Below are 20,935 nucleotides of genomic sequence, written 5' to 3'. Positions count from 1 at the left end.
TATTTAAGGCTAATTAAAACAGGAAGCAGGCCGCAGTTTCCCGTAATCGTGAATCCATTCCACAACCAGTAATTCCATTTTAAAACAAATTACCTTTGTAACAGGATTGAAAGAATGCCAATCTATTTTTGATGGAGCTCTTTTTGGCTATGACATTTTCGGGGCCTTGCATGAATAAGAGAAGAAATGGGGGATATTGCGCTGACAGTGTTGTGATATTTGAGTCTGTTGTCCCAGATCAAAACAAATGTCTGTTGTGTAACACAATGGAGCAAGAACACAAGTAGAACAAAAAGGAGTGATTGAGGCCTGCATTGTTGGGAGCACCTTCTGTAGCCGAATGATTGATAATCTCTCTCTGCCTGTCAAACCCATGAGACAGAGATTCCTCCCACTAACGCTGCGTCTGCTGCCAATCATCCTTTGTCTTCCACTGGCTGCTGAGTTCCAAGTGTTCACTTCTAACATTGTCTCGACGTGTCTCTGTTTTAAAAAGAAACATGACTTCTTTTTTTAATTATACAAACTCTATAGACAACTGAATTGAGGATCATGCAGTTGATGCCTAACTGTTATACTTGGTGGGGTGACACAGGATATGAGCTTCTTATTTGATTTTCTGCTTTGTGGATTCTAGTCTTCTGCTATCTGTGTCTTTATTGAGACCAAATCCCGCCAGTGATCTCCTCAGATCTTAAATGTGTGTCTTAACCACAAAATGTTCTTGCACCTAATCTCTTGGCCGCAGACAAAAGGATGTGAGCCATGGCCAATCCAGAGTAGTCTGATTTATCCAGAGTGCCAAGGGTATGTTCTTCCTCTCCCGGCCCCTTGCAGCTGTATATTCTGCCCTGATCTACAGCAGAACCCTGTTTATCCCTTTCACTCAGTGTTATTGTGACTGTGAATATTTAGGACTGAGAATGGTTGGTGGGGCCCACAGTAAATTAGATCTGTATAGACCAAAACAGTATCACATTTCTGGCATTTTGACATCTTTCTGTCATTCTATAATTTCTCTGTCTTATTATTTCTTTCCTAATATGCTTTTGCTTTTCTGCAGGCTGGACTGTTTTTGTGAAATGGAGTGTTTGGCATGAACTTTTGCCATATGCCTGTAGATTTGCCAAAAAGTATTCAGAGCAGCTTTTTTCTTGCGCCAAGTATTTGGCCATCTGCTTAAGTCTTTAACCAGCAGCATCCAGGGACTTCATCAAGCTCGAACTGTGAAGTCAAATGGTTTTCTTCAGCTCCCAAATCAAGATAGGCACTGCTGTGCAGATTTACTGCACTGGCAATTCCAAGCAATCACACGTATATTTTATTATGCAGTACATAGTCACATTTATGGGATTTGCACTTAATGACAGCCAGGTTTTCCCAGAGCTGTTTTTATGTCGTTAAAATTACAATATAGTTAAATTAGACAAAGTAGTCTCTTTTCAGTCCTCATAAATCACTTTAAGAACTAATAGTTTGCGGACAGAAAATCTATTTGTGTTAGTTTGATGGTAAGTGTTAAGTATCTGCAAATGAGGGCACACACAAATAGCGGAAACAGCTGCTGTAGTCATTTCCCAAGGATGTCTTCACTGGCCATGAGTCTACCTCCTGAGTTTATACAGGCCACACTGCTACTTGCAGACTAAGGATTTTAAAGCAGGACACTGCTGAAGAATGTGATGCTCGTCAAAGCGGCAGAGAAGAGTAGATAGCCTTTATATGGGGGTGGGGTTCATTATGTGGTGCACAGGACACCATTATTAGCCCCATTACACACACTGACAGCCGCACATTCATTCTCCTATACCTGCTTTTTAAAGCCACCCATAAATAATGAGAGCTGCAGCTAGCCTCGTCTTGGAGGAAGGGAAAAAGGTCATTATAGAGCAGGCCTCCATTTGTCAGAATTATTTCATAATCTCAGGTCACAAGGAGGGTTTTTACTTAAGTTAATTGTAGTGTGGACCACTGAACATAAATTTAAATTAGCAATCAATTTGTTACTCTCTGCAGATTATAACCCTGTCTGCTCTTTATTGGGACCACCAGTGACAGATGTAAACAGCCAGAGACACAATTCAATGGTGATAAAGACTAAAGACTTTGTTTTTTGACTTCACTTGATAAAATAGTGTGAATTACATGTTAATTACAAAGATACATAGCTTTATGAAACATTTTACATCTAGCTAAAGTCATATAGATTTTCCATATACATTGATTTTTATATTGATGCTCTAAGACTGAGGCTATGTTGCGTATTTTCTGCCACTACATTGTGCGGTAGAGGTCACAGTGCCGTCCTGGTTAAATGTGCTCTGACTGGTAATCGGTTGTGCTGTGCAGTATAATTACCCCAGCTTTTATCACAATGACCTCTCTGACGAACTTCCCTGGTGGAAGGAGACACCTGAGAGCTTCCACACTTCCTATCTGCCCTTGTTTTATCGAAAAGGGCCCGTCTGAATGGATAATAAAGCCCCTGTTCTCCCAACAGACGCATAATGGAGGGTGGAGTGGTCCTCTCTGGCAGACTACTGTGCTTCTCTGCACTAGAGAAACCAATACCAGGCCTATCGGCTGATATATGACACTAATGCACAGGCTGACTGGGGCTCTAAACAGAAAAGAGGGATTGTTCCGACTTTCGACTGGCTGTAGGATCCATGACTCACAGGTACCACACTGTCTGGCCCCTGAGACCGCTCTAATTGCTTTACATCTGTACAAAGGTTTCTTGTAATCGGGCCTTCTGCCTCCATTTGTCTTCCTTTCAGTCTCCTAGTGAAGGCCTTAATTGGTCTTAGTGGGGCTTTTTTTTCCAGTTAGCTCCCGGGCCTGAGCTAGTGGAAGACTTTACCTTCGGGGGCAGTGGGCTTTGCTGGCTGCTAGTGGTTGGGGAGGTTGCAGAGGAGAGGAAGTCAATACTTCTTGTACCTTTAACACTTTAATTAATGTTCTCCTGACAAGCAGTTTTTTTTTCTCCCATAGCTTCACATAGGGGGTTTGAGCTCGTGGGATCCACACAAGAATCAAGACTTGTACAGCTTTGTGAGAAAACCTCCCATGTAGTCTCCAGTGGACAATCGACATTTTCAGTCAGATTCTTTTATTACTGCACATTTCCACGCCGGTGTCTCTGACTGATAGCACGTGCCTGCAAATCCCTCTGTGTTGTCTTTTACAAGTAAACACTGTAGGTTGAACTGCACGTTTTTCATCAGTACTGTTTAAATGCTCAAACATATAGTTTGATGAGTGCGAATATTCAGATTAGGGCAATGTTGTGAAATAACCATTTTTCCCAGTAAAGCTTAAATGTATTACTGAATCTGTACACGGTGCAGAAAACAGATGTTACTGGTGTCAGTAAATAAGATAACACAAACTACCCATAGAAAAATGAAAATTCTGAAGAAACCCAAAGAAATACTCACAGAAATCTATATGAGCTTTAAGCATTCCACAATGATAGAAATGACTGCAATCCAGGACTTTTTCCATCAAAGCATGCGCCTAAATGGCTCTGAAATAACATGGTCAAGGTGATTACAGCTGCTGTAAAGAACAGCATTGCCTTACGCTGAGAGTGAGGGAATTATTAGATTTTGTTTCGAGGAAGTCTTGTCAGTCATCAAGCTCCACTGGTCTATATTTGCTTTCATTAAACTACTTGAGAGTGTTTACATTTAGCAAAGTGCTGCCGTAAGCTGAGGCAGATTCCCAGAGCGTAATGTGACCTACCTCACTTATCTGACTAGACCCTGTTCACACTTGTCTTGCCCAGTGATAACATCTCATGTACACAGCGCCACAAACCACATTTCACAACTTTAATTTAAGATAACGTGACATGTTCCTGGCTCTGCACTTGTTTTCTCCTCTTCCCACAAGTTTAAGTACAATATATATCCCTTAAGATATATAACCTCCAGATGTTAATGAACTATACAAAACTGCCACATTTTAATGCCAAGCTCTATAAACATTCACAGTTTTTTCCTATATAAACTTTAAAAGTTTCTGTAAATTTAATTGGAAATATTTGAATAATATACAAAAGCAATTTTTGCTAACAAATCTTCCTATCTAACGTGATTTACACCCGATATTCCCACTGCTTTTTTCTGCGGCTTTTTTCTGCATTTTACCACTCTTAGTGAATAAAGGACAGAACAAACTCTGTTCTGAAATGTGGAGCAGGACCTCTCCTTCACTAGGTTCTGCACTGCTGTGCTCCCTGCATTTCCTGCTGACTGACTGATATGGAGCTCTACTGCCAGGGCTTAAATAGCAGCTGTAAGCGTCCAGCTGCTCCCTGCCACGCTCCACTTCTCCCCAGATGGCTCCGAGACGTTCCAGCAGCCCTCCGGAGGAGCGCTCATGAGGAAAGTGTTATGGAGTGGCTCTCTGAAACACCAGGGAGCATCCCTCACTGCACCACAGCCACCCTCCTCCCTCTCCAACCCCCGGGCGGAATGCCCAAATCAGGGGAGGGCTGCTTGTGCAGCGTCGCTTGCCAACTTACCAATAGGAGGCAGCACAGATGGTCGTGTCCGCAGCGTAGGCCAGCATGCAGCAGGGCCTAAGGGGGTGGTCCTGGAGAGAGCACATGCCATGCCTGGCCTGGGATGCCACTGATATCCCCCAGGAGAAGAACGCGCTGGCCCTCAGCAGATGACCAGCAGAAGTCTGGCAAGCTCTGGTCAGCTCAGACATGGTGTGTAGTGAAATGTTTTTCTTTACCCACATGGGTGTCTTTGATAAGTGGGTTGTTTCAGAGCATTGCTAACCCAAGAGAGAATGTGTTGGGTGAAAACGAGCACATTCAAAGTCATAGTAAATTTCCTTGAACAGTAATATATTATGCCAGCTATAATGCTTCGGGGCAAGTCTTTGACCTTGGCTGTGTGTTAAAGTGATGAATGGTCCATCAACCTCACACCACGGAATCAAACCACAGGGTCGACTTCAACCATGACGCTTCCCACAGAGATAGTATCATGTTCAACATCCTGCACTATCACTGTTCGGAAAATATACGTTGTTGTTATTTGATTTTGATGACCAGTGGAATTGGATTAAAGAGAAAGGTAAAACTAAAGCAGTCTTCGAACAATAGAGGAGAAGACCACCACAGTATTTATAACCGATTTTAAAATATAAGCAAAGCTGGTTTGGGAACGCCTTCAACATATGTTACATCCTTAAAGGTACAAGCAAATACATTATATTAATTTGCAAAAGAAATGTCACCGGATACCTCTAAACTTCTGAGTTGGTGATAAGTGGAAAAAGGCAGTCGCACTAAGTAGAACTGAGTGGAACATGTTTTACCTTTTCAGTGAAACTAATGACTCCCTTGTTACATAGTGATAGGTTTTGCTTTAATTGCACTTAATTTGTCAGTCAAAATGTCTCTTATAAGTTGTAATACAAAAGGGAACTGACAGTTGTGACCTATAGTAAAAAGTAGAGTTTATGCCCCTTCTAAGATCTTTCTTGGTATTTATATCACAACTACTTTTGTCAACAATAAATCCAATTTTGTGTGAGTCACAGCATTTTTCTTCCCTGCTCCTCTCGTTTTTTTTACTTTGTTTGTGAGAGAGGAGGGAAGCATGCTCTAGGGATGTGTGCTATTGCTCCTGGGTGGAGGCGGGGGGCTTGGTCTGGTGACCTCACTGTTATCCTTGTCGTGACAGGAAACATAGATCATAGAGGGGCCTCTAATGCGAAACACATTCTGCCACAACTTGATCAAAGCCAGGCTGCCTGGACAACAAAGTGCCCTGTAATGTCATATTTTGACCATATAATTGGAGAGTAATTATGGCTGACAAAACACTCTTTCTCCCTCCCTCTCCCTCCCAGTGTCTGTGGACTGTAAGAAAGCCCAGAGAAGGCTTGTCATAAAATATAGGATATCTTGTGCTGAGTTGGCTGGAAAGCTCTTGAGTGGAGCAGAGCGTAGGTCCGTTTTTATTGGAGCACGATCGCTTATTCAGAGACACTATAACAACACACAAGGGTAATAGTAACCAGGGGCCTAGAAAAACACTGGTGCACCACATGACAGCTGATCCTAACTCACTAACAAGACACCAGTCTCCCAACTAACTGTGACCGAACTCTTTGGCTTTTAGATGGACTGAGTATTTTATCGTGTCTGTAATAAACACATTCCACATTATGGAAGAAAGCCGAGTTTTCTGGCTCCATTGCAGCTTTACCAGTAATTCACTAATCGCAGCTGTTTGTGAAACTGACCCTGAAATCTTCACAACAGAGCAAAGTTTAAAAAAGAAAAGAAACAAAGACAAAAACCTTGGCAAAGACTGCTGAACAGTCAGATATATTTTTGCGTGTTGGCAGTGTTGTACACAAGTTGGAAATTGTTTCAGCGAAAGAATAGAAGAAGAACCTTTGACAGAGTCAGAGTTGAGAATTTGATGCAGATGTGTGGTGTTTTGTTGTGCTCACATTGCAGCGGTTGTCCCAGATTGCTGGGCAAACATTTTTAACCATGGGTAGCCTTTCATTCTGATGTTCTCCCTCCTGCTGGGCCAGTCAACATGAACATAGAGCCGAGGGGCCTGAGCTCTGTGGTATTCTGCTGTATAGCAGTCAAACAGAAAACACATGAAACACTGCGAAACATTACAGTTTGACAAGTTGTGAAAAGTTTGGAAACTCTGTTCCAGCCCAGCTCCGAAATCAAAGTCCCACATCACCTCTCTCAGTTTGACCTAATGTTTGTATACTGTTAATAGTTTCAAGGAGCAGAACAAGTCATCACACGTTAAAAACCCTCAACATCACAGTCCGTTAATGGCTCCACTGTCCAAAAGCTGTGCTTCATTTGGTGAGCTGGGCCACAAGTCGAGCTGTTAATCGGTGATAATGTGGTGTGAGCATGTTGACAGAATTTTTGCCACTGAAAAGTGATAAAACCTGGAATTATTTCTAAAAAGTAGAACTAAGATTAGCCATTTTATTTGTAATTGTCTCAATAAAAGATGTTCGGATATGTAATGTTTTATGAGCGCTAAAGTAAACCTCCGGTTTCAGTTAGCGCCTCTGTGCCTTTGTCAAGAAGGTTAAATTAGGCTTTGTGGGACAGAAGGGGGCTTGAACCTTAACTGTAAAACTCGTATAGTGGGAGGTGGTCGATGTCAGATGGCTGGTCTGTGGCTTTCAGCCTGCTATCACGCTGTACCACTTAGCATGCTAATTAATCCCAACCAAAGGGCCGTGTCAGTCACCCCACGCTCCACCAGGGACGCTCCCACTGGGCTCATCCTGCTTTAATTGAGCACGTTTTTCAGGAGCCTGCTGTCCCTGGGATTACATTAGATCCCTCTAATTCACCCAGCCTGCCACAAAGTGAACGAGAGAGGGAGGGAGCTAGATGAGATGAAGAACTGGGAGATGTATAAATAAACCAAACAAACAAACAAAAAACCAGACTGAGTGTTTATTAACACCCCTGGGATGAAAAAGGAGGTGAGAGCAGGAAATCATTAGCGCAGGAGAGTCAAACTAGGCTCGTTTGATCTCACTGATGGAAGAGCAAATGTAATTTAGCGCGCTGCGAGTAATTTGTTTTAGCAGTTAGCATGGGTTCCTTTTAATTTCATTTTGCCTTGCATCAGTCTTTCAAATTAAATATTTTTATTTTGTACAAAGTGGATCTTTGTGAGCCTCGCGGCTCCAAGACCAGCCCTCAACAACAACTAATGTTTATTCATCTTTGCTTGTTTGCATGTGCGGTAGACAGAATCTTGACAGGATTGTGCAGTGTCGGCTTTTATTTGACTACTTACTGTATAATGAGGCAACTCAGATGTACACTGTGACAGCTAGCAAATCATGGGAGGAAAATAACAAAGTGTTTTTGTCACCGCTGCTCTAATTATTTGGAAGACGATGCTGAAGTGGCTGCATCTGTTTTGGTGTCTCACCTTGTGTCCTCATTCTCCTGAAAGCATGCAATCTGTTTTTGGAAAACATGACAACATTTTGAAACCCAGGTAACTTAACAGTTCCTACATTAGAACATAAAAACATATCGTTTATAGGGTAACCTGTCAGAGTAAATTGTATGAATAATTCACAAATGGCTGCAGGGTGAACGCGGTATAAGACCTAAAGGGGGGAGTTTATCTCAGCCTGTCAGGGTGCTGCCACTTAATTTCGACCACCACCCATGACACCAAGGCGGCCTTCAACTGCTTTGGGACCAGCTAGTCTCAGCTCAGGTGAGACGGGAAGAGGGAGAGGACTCTTATCTGTGGGAGATGCAGGGGACACTGTTTCTGTGAAGCACCTTATCAGGCCTGTGTTCACACCGCGTGGAGCCTCAGCACCTGCTATCCCTGGCAGCAGAGATGTGAGATACCCTCCTCTGGTGATGAAGAAGCAGAGACATGAACAGGGTGAACCGCTTTGAGGCTCAGCAGCAATCTGTGGAAACATAGGTAGCCATTTTGGATGCGAGGAGAGCGATTACTCCTGATACTTAACTCTAATGTCTCTGATTTTGCAGATTTACGAGAATCTGCTGGAAAATACCTTCAAAACATTGCAATTTATTACTTAATATGTTGTGCTGAGTTAAAGTATCTGATATTCACATTATATAGTATTTATTTGAAAATGAATAAATGTGTGTCTCACATTTAAGATATGCAATCATTTTGTGCAAGATTTCCGACCATTTGTATTCCTAGCTGCCACTGCAGACTGATAAACAGCATGTGCTCTAATGTGAGAACACTGTAGGAGCTGCGTATCTCAGTTGTGTCCCTGGCAGAGCCTGCAGGGGTTGTTAGCGTTGACAGTGCCGGTCTTCATGCATGAGACTTCCAAGCAGATTGTTGGCAGAGCCGGGCAGCCTCTCTCAGATGAGTGTCAGCTGGCTGCAAGCCTCAAAATCCTCTCCTCCTCCCACTCCTCGTCCATGTCTCCCCATCAAGGCAGACCCAGAGAAAGCGCTTTATGGAGCCCCATAATGATATGTGGCGAATATGCGGCACCGGGCTGATTGTTAACAGTGGCAGCTGTGCAGATAGCCTGGATGATGGAAAATCAGTGGGACCTCATTTTGGTTTGCCAGTATGAATATTAATGGCTCGTTTCCAGGCCATGGCTAATGATGAGGAAAATTCCCTAATAAAAACTTGATGTGATGGGCAACGACCCGCGGGGTCACTGGAGACAGTCAAAGTTAATAGTGTGCCATCAGGTGTGAGGAGTTAAGTGATTAGAGGCACGGAACCTAATCCTGATGTTTTTCTCCCCCTCAGCGATGAGTCAGTGTTGGGAGGGGGAGCAGGAGGAGGGTTGCAACATACGTCCAACTGCATGTAATCCATGAACGTTGCAATTATAGGTGGCAGGCAAAGATTATTTTCAAGATAACTGCTCCATTATGTATAATATCATCACATTTCTCAAGGGATTTGTGTCACGCGGAGTCTTTTGATGCTGCGGCTGATAGGATTCAATGCAAGGTGACAGTGGCGGTACTGATTTAAACCGTTTTTGATGTCTCACTGTAATGAATATCAACTTTAAGAAAAAAAGACAGTCCTGTCTGAAATTAAACGAAGCCGAAATGTATGGACTTAAATCAGTTACTGTTCAAAGAAGAAGAGCATGGATGTGAGCAAATAAACAGTCAGTGGCATTTTTGTTTTGTTTTCGATTGTCAGCTCTACAGACACATTTCAGGCTTAACTATAAAGAATTGTGAATTGATCCCAAATCGTAAGTGTCACTAGAGCTGCTTTCAGAAATGCATTGAAGTCTGATGATTTTCCTAAAAGAGATCAGACGAGAGCTTTTGGTGATAAGGGCCAACACCGGTGTTGCTGTGCTGTAAATAATAACATTGTGCTTTACTCAGGGGAATTTATGTTGTGTCCTAACTTCTACATGCTTTACCCAGACACTACGCCTCACTTGAACAGAAATGTTCCTGTTGTTGTGAATGTGTCTGACCCGGACAATCTCCTGCTGTGTTCTTCATAAGTGAGGAGAAAACTCTGCCAGACCCAATTTTCCTGACATTTTCCAGAGTTTATGTCTGAAAAATAGCTTATTTAGGCAAAGGAAGAACAGGGCAGAAGTATTTAATTCCATCTGCTCGTCTTCACAAAGCTCCCCCATCATTGCACTTGCCCACTTCCCTCTTCACAGAGACCTTGCTTCTTTGGGAGCAGTCCACAAATAGTGTAAAATTGATTGTTTGTGTGTGGCCAGATTGCGGTAATGAAGATGCCAAATCACATCATTGTTAATGTCTAGCATGTGGGGTAATTAAAATACATACAAAGTGGACTCCTCTCAGGGGAGTCACCATAACGGCACAAACAATACAGTTTGATTTATGTAATTATCTCAAAATCCTTGATTAATCCAGCATCTGCTTTGGGCCTTGGTCCCCTCTAGGCTCATGGGGACAGTGCAGAGTTTGGGTGTGGCAAGTTGTGTTTTTGTTGGTGTGATGAACACTTGTGTGCCGCAATTGTGTCTCATATGTCTTTTCATTTCGGTGAGATAAGTAGTAAACGCTTCCCACCTCCAGGTGCCCTGGAGCCTCGCCTGTAGCCGCTAGAACCACGACTCTAGAGGGAGAGATACTGACCTTGGTGCTTGTGTAACAAATGGAGCAAAGTGGTGCACTTCTCAGTTCCTTCCTTCTTACACTGGTTGTCAGGTGTGCGTGTGTGCATACATGTGTGTGTGTGTGTGTGTGTGTGTGCATTTGGTGGGTGGATTGTGCTGATCAACAGAGAGGTTTACCCTACGGCAAAATCTGTTTTTGCCAAGCATCACTACATCTCCTTACAGTTGAGTCGACTGTCCTACCATTCTTTACACTCAAACACCAAGCAACATACACATACATCACTCATATTCCCCCTGAACAAACCTTTTCATCCCTGGCATTCACACTGTGTGAATGTGCCCGTGTGTCTGCAGTTCACACAGGGCTCCTTTTTACTTCTCTGGTCAGCCCTCAACATGGAGTCCGTGTGCACTCGTTTCTGAGCCAACTCTAACATTATTGGTGCTATTATAATGTAAATCACCGGGGATTTAACAATATGGGATTAATAATAATGTGGAATTAATATAAAAGAGTCAGGTTTAAAAGATTGTCTCAAACATTCTTTCAGTACGTTTGGGCGCAGTCCAGTGAGATAAAACTTAAAAATAATGCACTCCAGAGTATTGAAACCAGAGGTCACAGAATATAACGTTCTTATTATTTAATGGCAGGCTTCATTTTCTGCCCCTCTCCCCCATCGTTCTTCCTTGAGCTCCCCTGTCCCAGAGTTTGCGGTCCAGTTGGATATTTTCAGGATAAAGTTTTACGTTTGAAGGGAAATTGCAGTCAGATGTTGCATTTGGCTGGTGCTGCACATCAGACCAGGTTAGATGAGTCCAGACAGAGGTCTGGTCCTCCCTGACGAAACATTCTTGGCTGCTGAAAGAGGTGTTTGCCTTATTTGACTATATAGACTGTCTCAAACACTTAAGCTGTGCTGTTTTCTTTTCCTTGTGATTTCTTCTGTGGTCTCCTCTTTCCTACCATATTTTTAAATGACAGTTCAACATCAAGCAGATGCTGTGGAAATTGAATGTTCAATGTCATCGCCACAGAACCCGCTTATTTTAATGATCTGTCCCAGTCAGGCATGACATGTCGAATTTCCTTCCACTCGCTGAACTTTTAAGGTGTATTTACAAAGCTGTCTTTTATGGAAACCCATTCATGGAATCTATGCCTGCTGGACCTATTTTTGTAGTAAATAAATCCCAGAGTTTATTTCAGGTTCACTCAAGTGTAAAGGCATAAGTACAGTCTAGATTCTGTTTTAATTTAATTATGATGAAACAAACATCCAATTAGTCTGTAGCATAGCCCTGTTTAACACTGACTTACTAAAGGAGGCTTTTAAACAGAAGGTCTATCCAGGGCAGATAATCATTAAAACCATAAGTCACAGCGGGTGACAGCGCCACATGAAGCTGATGATTGAGCATATTGAACTGGACCACATCTCCATCTCCAGTCAGCAAGATGTATCGACCTCTCCCTCCTGTTGCCAAGTTTAAAATTATCCCCATTTTTTATGAAGAATTCTAAATTTGATGTAGCTGAGTCAGTTTCTTTTTTTCATTTCTGCTATAAGAATCTAATTTGTGAGCGTATTGTGACTTGGCCTGCTGCTCCAGCTTTGTGTGCCAAAGCAGGTGCTGCGTTGCAAACCCTGAGCTCATCAGTCTCCTCCTGCCCGGCTCTATTTGTTGTTTCTCAATTCACAGTGGCAGGACTGGCAGACGTGTGTAATGGTGAGAAAGAGAGCGGGAGTTGGAGGAAGAGAGATGGATATGTGATGTGTGAGTTGGGGATTTAAGAATAAGCATGGCACAGATCCTCATTTCAACATCCTGGGCTTCCTTTATTCCCCAAGTATACTGTGGCACAGCCTCAACCCAGCAGTAGGCCAGGCATGCAGCCGTATCGTGCCGTCGTGGAGGGCGAGCTGTCCAGCTTGGCAAGTCTGGGCTCATCCACATTCTAGCCCCACAAACCCCCCTACCCCCATCCCCAACCTGCAGAGAGGAGCGCTGGGCTCCAAGATGGCAATCAAGGCTTGATTTGCCAACACATTTCCAATGATTAAAATGTAATTAGCACAAGCGAGCACCTCCTCCCCAGCTAATTTCCACACACGCTGTGACCGGCAGGCGGTCGGCGGCACCGAGGCCCCAGCAGCAGATGGAGGAGGATGCAGCGGGAGGGGAAAAAAACCATTTTGCCATGCGACTGTTTGCATCAGAAAACCATCAGGATGCGCAGCTATATCAGGAAGGAGCTGTTAGGAAAAGGGAATGAGGAGCCCTTGACGACAGCACATCAAATTGGCACTGTCAGAGCTGACCCTGGCAATGGCTGCCATCTTTCATGCTGTCTTTCCAGCTCCCGGGCATGGAGGCAAGTTGGCTTCTTTCCTGGGCTTTAACCCCTTCAGCCATCCTCCAGGACAACCTGGCGCAGACTGATAAACAGACACCATCCTCTGTGTAACGGGGCGCTTTAATGAAGCCCACATCAACCACTATTAATTTTAAGGTCATGGATAGCAACCAGCATAACCTGAGGCTAATGTTACTCATGGGAGCGGCAATATGAATCTATCATGGATCCAGATTTAAGAAGGTGCCATTTAAGAAAATACTAGATTAGAGACAAAACTGGAAACAGCCGATCAGAAATTATAATAAGCCTGTTAAACATACTCTGTTTGCCTTCAGAATTATCGTTTATGCGTGTAATCTTTTTCTTGATTGACTGAACATCTGTTAGTGTTTGTAGACCAGTGGATTTCCAGGAAGTTATGTTGGAAAAGGGAACATGACATACTTGCCTTGCACGCATCCTCGTGTGATGTGGTTACCTCTTTAGTACAGACGTTTTTCTGCGGGTAGCTCTGGCAGGAGACTTTGGTGATCCCTGCTGCTACAGAGGAAAGCATAGCCGTATCATTTAGCATTCAGCCCATGGCTTCTTATGTTACCCTTCTATTGGGCCAGTACAACACTCAGCTGGAGAGGATTTAGGACAAGAATAATTTACTCCTACTTTCAGACCAATATAAACAAAAGCCTCGTTGCTTGGACAGCGCGTAGGGAAATTTGTAAGAGCACTCAGCCAAAAGAGAGGCCCGGGTGAGAGCAGGGGGGCAATCAGAAGTGCTCCGGATACAAGCCAACATCAACAGCTCTTAGAGCTGAAGCTAATGTTTGACATTCCTGTGTTACTTAAACTAAACACTAGGGTCTAGCTGTACAGTATAATGCTGGCCCTGTGTAAAAAGCAGCAGCCTGTGTAAAGTATCACTTTTCTTTGTCAATCCCCTCCCAAGACTAATGGTTTCCTTACTGTACATGACTGTAAATAAGACCAATTTCCTACCTCCGCCTGTTGGAGACCTAGCTCCACTAATCTCAATAGCTCCATTGTTGTTGTTTTTTCTCTCTTCAGTATAATATATTCATGTGTGTCAGTCATTTTAACTCTCTCATATACAGTTTTTATTTTCATTAGACATGTCCTCCCTGGATTGGTATAAAGTGTTTTTGATATTACAGTTAATCAAAGCTCTGCAGACTTATTTATTCCCACCTGACAGCCCGTATTCGTGTTATCCAGAATCACGGCAATAACGGATTTTTCTTAGCTCACGCTTACCTCCCAAAAACAATACCGTACCTCAGTTATTATTGATGAGGTCTAGCGATCGTTCATGACATTTCCAACTGCCAAGTACAAAGCTGAGACTTTCTAGCTTTCTGTCTGTTTCTAATGTAAGAGTAGAAATTCAAGGAGCAAAACAAAATCCAGATATGCAGGGATTCTTCTCCCCCTGCCTCAGGTTGCTTTATGCATGAGGCAACGCATTAGTTCACTATGATAACTTATCTGCGAGTGACAGCCCTGACTTGTTTGTATGCCTGAGATGTGTTTTCATGTCTTTCGAGATATTATTATTATTTGTTACTTTTTACTTTGTGCTTGAGCAGCGATTTTGAGGGAGCTTTGGTGTCTGCGCTGTAAGGACAACCAGATTGCATGCCCTTGCCTGTCAGGCCTGATCTCAGGATTTTTTTACCTTGCTCATTATAAAGGTATTTCAATTTTATTAAGTTTTCCCTTTTTTCCATCCTTTGTCGCTCTGGGAAATTTGCATACCTCTATTCCTGGGGTAAAAAAAAAGTAATGACAGCAATTCCTTTTCTTTTCTCTCCCCCACCAGCCGTGTGAGTGCTTCGTTTAGTGGCACCTGTGAAAGCGACAGGCGCTCGGATGAGAAGTGAAAGAGAGCAGTTGATTAAATCATCATCAAGTCGTAGCACAGAAAGTCAATTCTGCTTGCCGTCTACAATGATATCCTTTTATCTTAAAGTAATGAGCTATGGCACTTTTGCATCGGGTAATACGATGAGTTCCATTAGCATGTTCCATTTGCTTCACAAGCAAGGGCAAGTCATTCCAGCCAGCTTCTATCTTGGCAATCAAAGCAATTGGCTGCACAGTCAGGGAAGAGGGGAAAGGAGAGAGAGCGGAACAAGGGAACATGAGAAAGAAAGGCTGGTAGTGGTTTATGGATCACAACACAGTGGAAAATCTAAAATGATGTCCATTATTTGAACCCCTTGCGTGCCTCTGTTCCTTGGTATGTAGTGTGCACATGCAGAGAAGCAGCTAATGAGCTCTTGGTTGCATTTCTGTTGTCACTTTCCGAGAGGCTGAATACATGGAAGCAGTTGAGACGGCTGGTACTGCTCATCAGATCCTGTCTGCCGCTACATTAGTCAGTCCTGTGTGGGAGGCCACAGGAGAGAGTGGTACATGGGTGACACACCCATTTATTCACAAGCGAAAATAGATGCACACACTGTGTTGCTTTTTGTATAACACAGCCATTCACCTGTAATCCAAATCTGCACTTGTCTTTCATTTCCCTTATTTATTCTTCCAGCTCACAGTCTATATGGCTGCTGACTCTCTGCACACTGTATTAAAAATGGGGGGTGGAATGTTGTGGGCGGTGGAGAAAGAGAGTGAGAGAGAAATGGAGAGCGGGAGAACGTCTGAGGACTGTTTGCCCAGTGCGTTTATTGCCTCTGCATAATTTATGAGCTGCTGGAGCTGACCATCATGGCAGTGTGCCGCGGGCGGCCCCTGGGGCCATGTGGGACAGGCCTGTAAATTGGATGCTATGCTCCTGCTGAGCTCGCAAGGCCCCATTTACCATCCAACTTGAGAAGCAGACCAACAACGAGCTCAGTCAGGTACCTTTGAGCTCTGCAGGGCAGCAAAAAAAAAAAAGTTAAAAATGAGATGGAGGCAAAATAAAAGAAGAGAGTAAGAAAAAATGTCTGTGCCTTCTGTCGCTAACTCCCTGTGCTGTCAGTCATTGTACCACCTTCCTTCACCCCCTCCCTCCTTTAATCGACACCCACCAACCCCTCCCTGCACTCCAGATCCCCCCGCCTACACACGCACACACACCATGCCAACCTCTGCCCATATCCCCCCCAGTGCCTTCTTCATTACTGACTCCAGTGCTTCTCTGCACCTCAGCCATATGCACAACGTTGAGGGCCGCCAGTCACCCAGCATTACACTAATTAGTTGATAAAGAATTAAGTGGACCTTGAAATTGAAATTGGAAAGAAAAAATGAAATCTAACCACTTTTTCCTCCCTCCATTACAAAGTTCCCTTCCTCCTCTTGTCATTTCTCCATCCCCAGCCTCAAGCAGGAACACATATCATGGAATTATAATTCTGGTGGTGGTTAGTGTTTTGAGATCCCCGCTCCGTCTGAATTTCACATATAGGTTTCAACGAGGGCATGGCAATTTTCTTTGTTTCACACGCCAGAGCTTGTGGAGCAAGTTAATGACGTGATCTGATGATATTCACACACTGAATATGAGTATGTGATGAGTTTGTTATTAAAGATCTGATAAGATATCCTATTTGCAAAGGTAAATTGGATTATGGCAAGTCCTTTGTGGTGGAATTGAATACAGTCCAAGCATGAACAGGTAGAAAACAGGGATGCAGACAAATTATTCCTAACTTCATTGTTGCCTTTCTTTTTTCTTGCAGGGTGACACAGAGAGTGACCAGGACGACAAGGTAAGCCTGACACTTTTCTAACGTACTATTGACAAGGACACGGTAAGTTCGTCATTCGCTGTTGTTTTTCGCACTGTATCATTTCAGGCATTTTTATCAAATCAATCAGATCATAGGGGTTTAATTATTCAACTTTTTTAAGGCTGCAAATTTATGTAATTATAATTCAACATCCTTTTAATAACTGAGAAATCCTTAATTAGCTGTGCATTAATTATAAATGACTTAATGATGTGCAAAATCTAAATCGAACTGTTCTGGGTTTTTAGGATTTGTATGACATTTAGATAAGAGTGCTGTGACAGCCGGGGCTGAGGGTGCAGGCTTTGTTTTATTTAAAGCCGAGCACTGACAATATATAGTACAGGGCTTATATCTGTATTATCATGTATAGCTGTCAATCGCTTTTTGTGAATTAGAAATAGCAGAATCTCTATATTTTTTATTTAAAGTTTACATCTTCCTGTAGTAAACTGTAATACTAGAAATTTACAGAACTCATTACCCAGTTATACAAGTACTGAGGAAGACAGTGTTCAATGGAAATAGTCAGAATAATTTTTCAAAATCCACAGGGGTTTTAGCCTGATGGTGCAGGTGCTGAAAATCTCATGGAATCACTAAATTTAGAGGTTTCTCTGTCTGGAGCAGAGTCTGTGCACAATGTACTGTGTCTATAACAATTGGCTAGGAGGTGAAATATGGATATCTATTTTAAAGGTGGACCGATGGTTGGCTCTTGAATAAGTGTCCCAGTATCACCAATGTTGCTGTGTCTTTTCCTGGGAATGTAAGATTATATACCCGTCATTTCTCATAAGCAAAAAAAAACACAAATGCTAGAATCTGTGCAGATGATTGGCAGGTTAATAATCTAAAGAACGGGTGGAAGACATGTTGGTTAATGTACTAGAAAGGGAAAGATCTCTGTCTGTTCATCTGGGCAAATTCAGCACATCAGTGACTGAGGTCTGGAGATGGTTTGGAGAATCCAACTCTTGCCTGCTCCATAATTTGACCTCTCTCCTAAAGATGCCAGTAAGTCGGGTCAAATTCATTCCAGATTCTTTGCTCAGTTATGATGGTAAAATAATTGCAGACATTTTTTCTGTTGGAAAGCTCAAGTTCTCAAACTAAACAGCAATGGAAATGTGTTTTCTTTTCTCAAAACAAACACATAAAACATAATTGCATACTGTGTACCTACGTTTTGCATTGGTCTTAGAAATAGAAGCTGTCAAATTGTGGTCTTATCTATTGCAATATCCTAATGCAAGTATCTGCAAGCCTTCTGTGCAGTACTCAGTGCAGCTCCAGTTATAATGTCCAGGTATTCTGAGCGTAACTCATAGATTCTAAGAGCAGCCATATTACCCAGTGGCTTCTAACTAGAGATCTAGATCCACTCTAATGATTTAGTAATGCCATTTGCTTGTGGTGTTTAGACTGTGCAGCAAATTGAGTCATTACTCAGTGTTGTCGATTTAAATTGCTCCTGTCTCGGTGGCAATTCCTTTTTGTTTCAGGAAGAGAGAGCGAGAGAGAGCATGGTGAGCTGTAATCCCCCCAGTGACTGTATTAATTCACCCTGGCTCATGTTATGCTCCTGATGAACAGCACTGACTACACCTTCCTGTCATTGATTAATTGTGTGTTAAAGTAACAGAGGAGTGAATTAGTAAATAGGTTACCCCTTTGACGGCTGACTTACGTATTCTTCCTTGATGTGAGGGACTAATTGAAGCTCCCGCTTAACACTTTTACCCCCCCTCCTCAGTCCAGATCACCTCTGCTACTATCTGCTCCTGCCAGGCGCCGGGCATGCTACGCCCACTGCCACTGTTGTCATTTGTATTCCGCGGGCGCCGCAGTCTACTTTACAACGCCGCAGCAGAGAAGGACGCAGGAGAGCACAGTCGTTTTAATGGGTCAAATGTATTCAGATGAGGACAAACGTGACTTATTTCGTTTCCCTTCAAAAGCAGGAAATGGAAAAAGTGTTCCCAGGAGAAATCATGTTCTGCCTGGTGTAGAAGACCTCTGCCGTGTCGGCGGGAGCTGCCAGGCTCTGATAAGAGACAGCTATTCGCATCTCAGAGAATGTGTGCACACAATCCTGCTCATGTGTTTGTGTGGTTGTGCCTGTAAAACTGTCAGAGCATTAGCTCATTACAAAGTGACCTGTAGGAAGACCCAGCTCCAACATTGGGTACATGCTAATGGCATGCTGGGAGACAGGTAGGGGGCTCAGTCACTGTTGTTGCAACACTGGTATCATTAGCACCATATATGTTATCTTTAGCATCTCAGCCAAGGCCCCCAGAACCACCAGTCTTACGCTTTCTCTGGCAGGTGGCCTATAACACATTCAGAGCTCAGATAATTAGAAGGGCAAGGTGAATACCTTAAAGCTTTATGTTGTATATGAGAAATGTGACCGAAACAAATCCTCAGAAACTGCAGTAAACATTTATAGCTCATTTCATTCATACTGTAAAACAGGATGGTTTGCCTTCTTTTCAACCTATACAGCACAGTGGGTCACTTGAGTGCTGGCCCTAGCGAATCTCTTCACCTTTGTCTCTCAATATCATGGAGTTCCCGAAACTCTCGTCCTCTCCACAGTCTACCCTTTTAAAGGATCCAAGCAGGATCAGGGAAGTAATTTCCTTAGGTCAAACTGGCCTGCTCATTTGGAGCCAGTTACAATGTTCTGCTTCACTGGTGTTTTTCATGTGAATCCAACAAAGCCCCAGTAACAGGACCTTGTGTCATGGTGAAGTTAACACCAACAGGTTGTCCACCATCCGAGACCTTTTTGAGGGGGCAGTGAAAGCCTCACTGTGTACGATCCAGAGCTTTGGAAATCCTCTCTAAATCCTTAGGGAAAATTAGAACACATAATATAAAATAAAAAAACCTTGCAAAATGTATGCACCATAGAAATGCACTCGATTTTTTTGATTAGAATCTGACAGCTTCAAATTTCTGCTGTCTTTGTAATATTGTCAAGAGCGCTCAGGCACTTACTCGGTCTGGACTTACTAATGCTTAAGTGATTTCTGCGAGTAAGTGGCACCTTGAAACTGCCACTCACACTTTTTAGTGTGAATGTCAGCTCATGGGGTCCCCAGCTTAACTGTTGTCCTGTTGTGTTACTTTTGTGCAAGACTTTATCACTCTGCAGCTTTTGTATTTCTCTCTCCCATGCCTCTGGGCTTTTTTATAGAGACCACACCTTTACTAAGTGTTGTTTACTTGCTTTATCAGCAGCCGCAAGCTGTAAATGCCATTTTAAAAAAAATATGCTTTGTGTCTTATTAATGACTATGCAACAGAGTGCTGTAATTTGCTGTGCTTTGCTCTTATTGGAGACAAGGGATCTAAGTGGGTGCTTAAGAGCAGCTGAGAGAACCTGTTTGTCCTTGACATAAAATAAAGATCTGAACAGGTAATATATTTGCTGTTTCTGCTCCTTTATTGTTTTGCTGTGTTTGCCCTCAGGCAATTACAGCACAAGAGTCGTGTTTCTCAATCACTCGACAGCACTGTACATAAAACCATTTTACACCCCCCCAACCCTTCCTCTTTCCACTGCAGTGGGAAGGATGAGTAATAAAAGGAGAGAGCAACTTGTCAGCGTTAAAAGATTATGTGTTTTGCCCCCTCCAAAGGAAGAGAGTAGTGTTTACAGGCTTGAGTGGGTGCTCGCTAGGCCGAGGCTGAGGCTGATTGCACTAGAGTACCCTGTCAGCCAGTGATTTGTCATGTACTTTATCATCCTTGTCACTCTGCTGAGCGTTGTCATAGGTAACGTTTCCGCCTGCCCCTTCCCCCTTCTGTGCTTTGTACCCAGTCAGTGTAGGAAATTTGTATTTACTTTGGGGGAGTGTAATTTGTTCCTCATGGATAATATGACCCTTAGCGGAGCCGGATCACGGGTTAGTTGAAGTGATATTTTCCGGTAATGGTAGTCGTACATCATGGCTGTCAGGCCGGGTTAGGAGGCGAGCACATTACAGCTCCATTTTAGCACTGCAGGCATCTGGGATTATTTTCCATAACCAAGTATGACATGACCGCTCTGCGGAGTGCATTAAATTTTTACTAGCTTTTTTCCCTCCCCTGGCAACTTCTGTGGCTTTTTCCCCGGTCTGGGTCTCGGGGCTGCCACTGTGATAGATACCCACGTAGTCCCAGCAGC

The 20,935-nt window shown here is 43.1% G+C and overlaps 1 protein-coding gene across 10 annotated transcripts in view; it reads left to right on the top strand.

Moving 5' to 3' along the window:
- auts2a (activator of transcription and developmental regulator AUTS2 a) overlaps positions 1-20,935 on the top strand; it is a 294,009-nt gene that overhangs the window by 179,529 nt on the left and 93,545 nt on the right. For all 10 annotated transcript variants that reach the window (XM_047343420.1, XM_047343419.1, XM_047343418.1 and 7 more), the window contains one exon: positions 16,702-16,731. In XM_047343420.1, coding sequence (XP_047199376.1) covers positions 16,702-16,731 — 30 coding nt within the window. The remainder of the gene's footprint in view (positions 1-16,701; positions 16,732-20,935) is intronic.

Source organism: Hippoglossus stenolepis, chromosome 15 (assembly GCF_022539355.2).
Source record: "Hippoglossus stenolepis isolate QCI-W04-F060 chromosome 15, HSTE1.2, whole genome shotgun sequence".
NCBI lineage: Eukaryota > Metazoa > Chordata > Actinopteri > Pleuronectiformes > Pleuronectidae > Hippoglossus > Hippoglossus stenolepis.
Note: the sequence above shows the minus strand (reverse complement) of the source record. Positions and strands in the feature narration are given on the sequence as shown.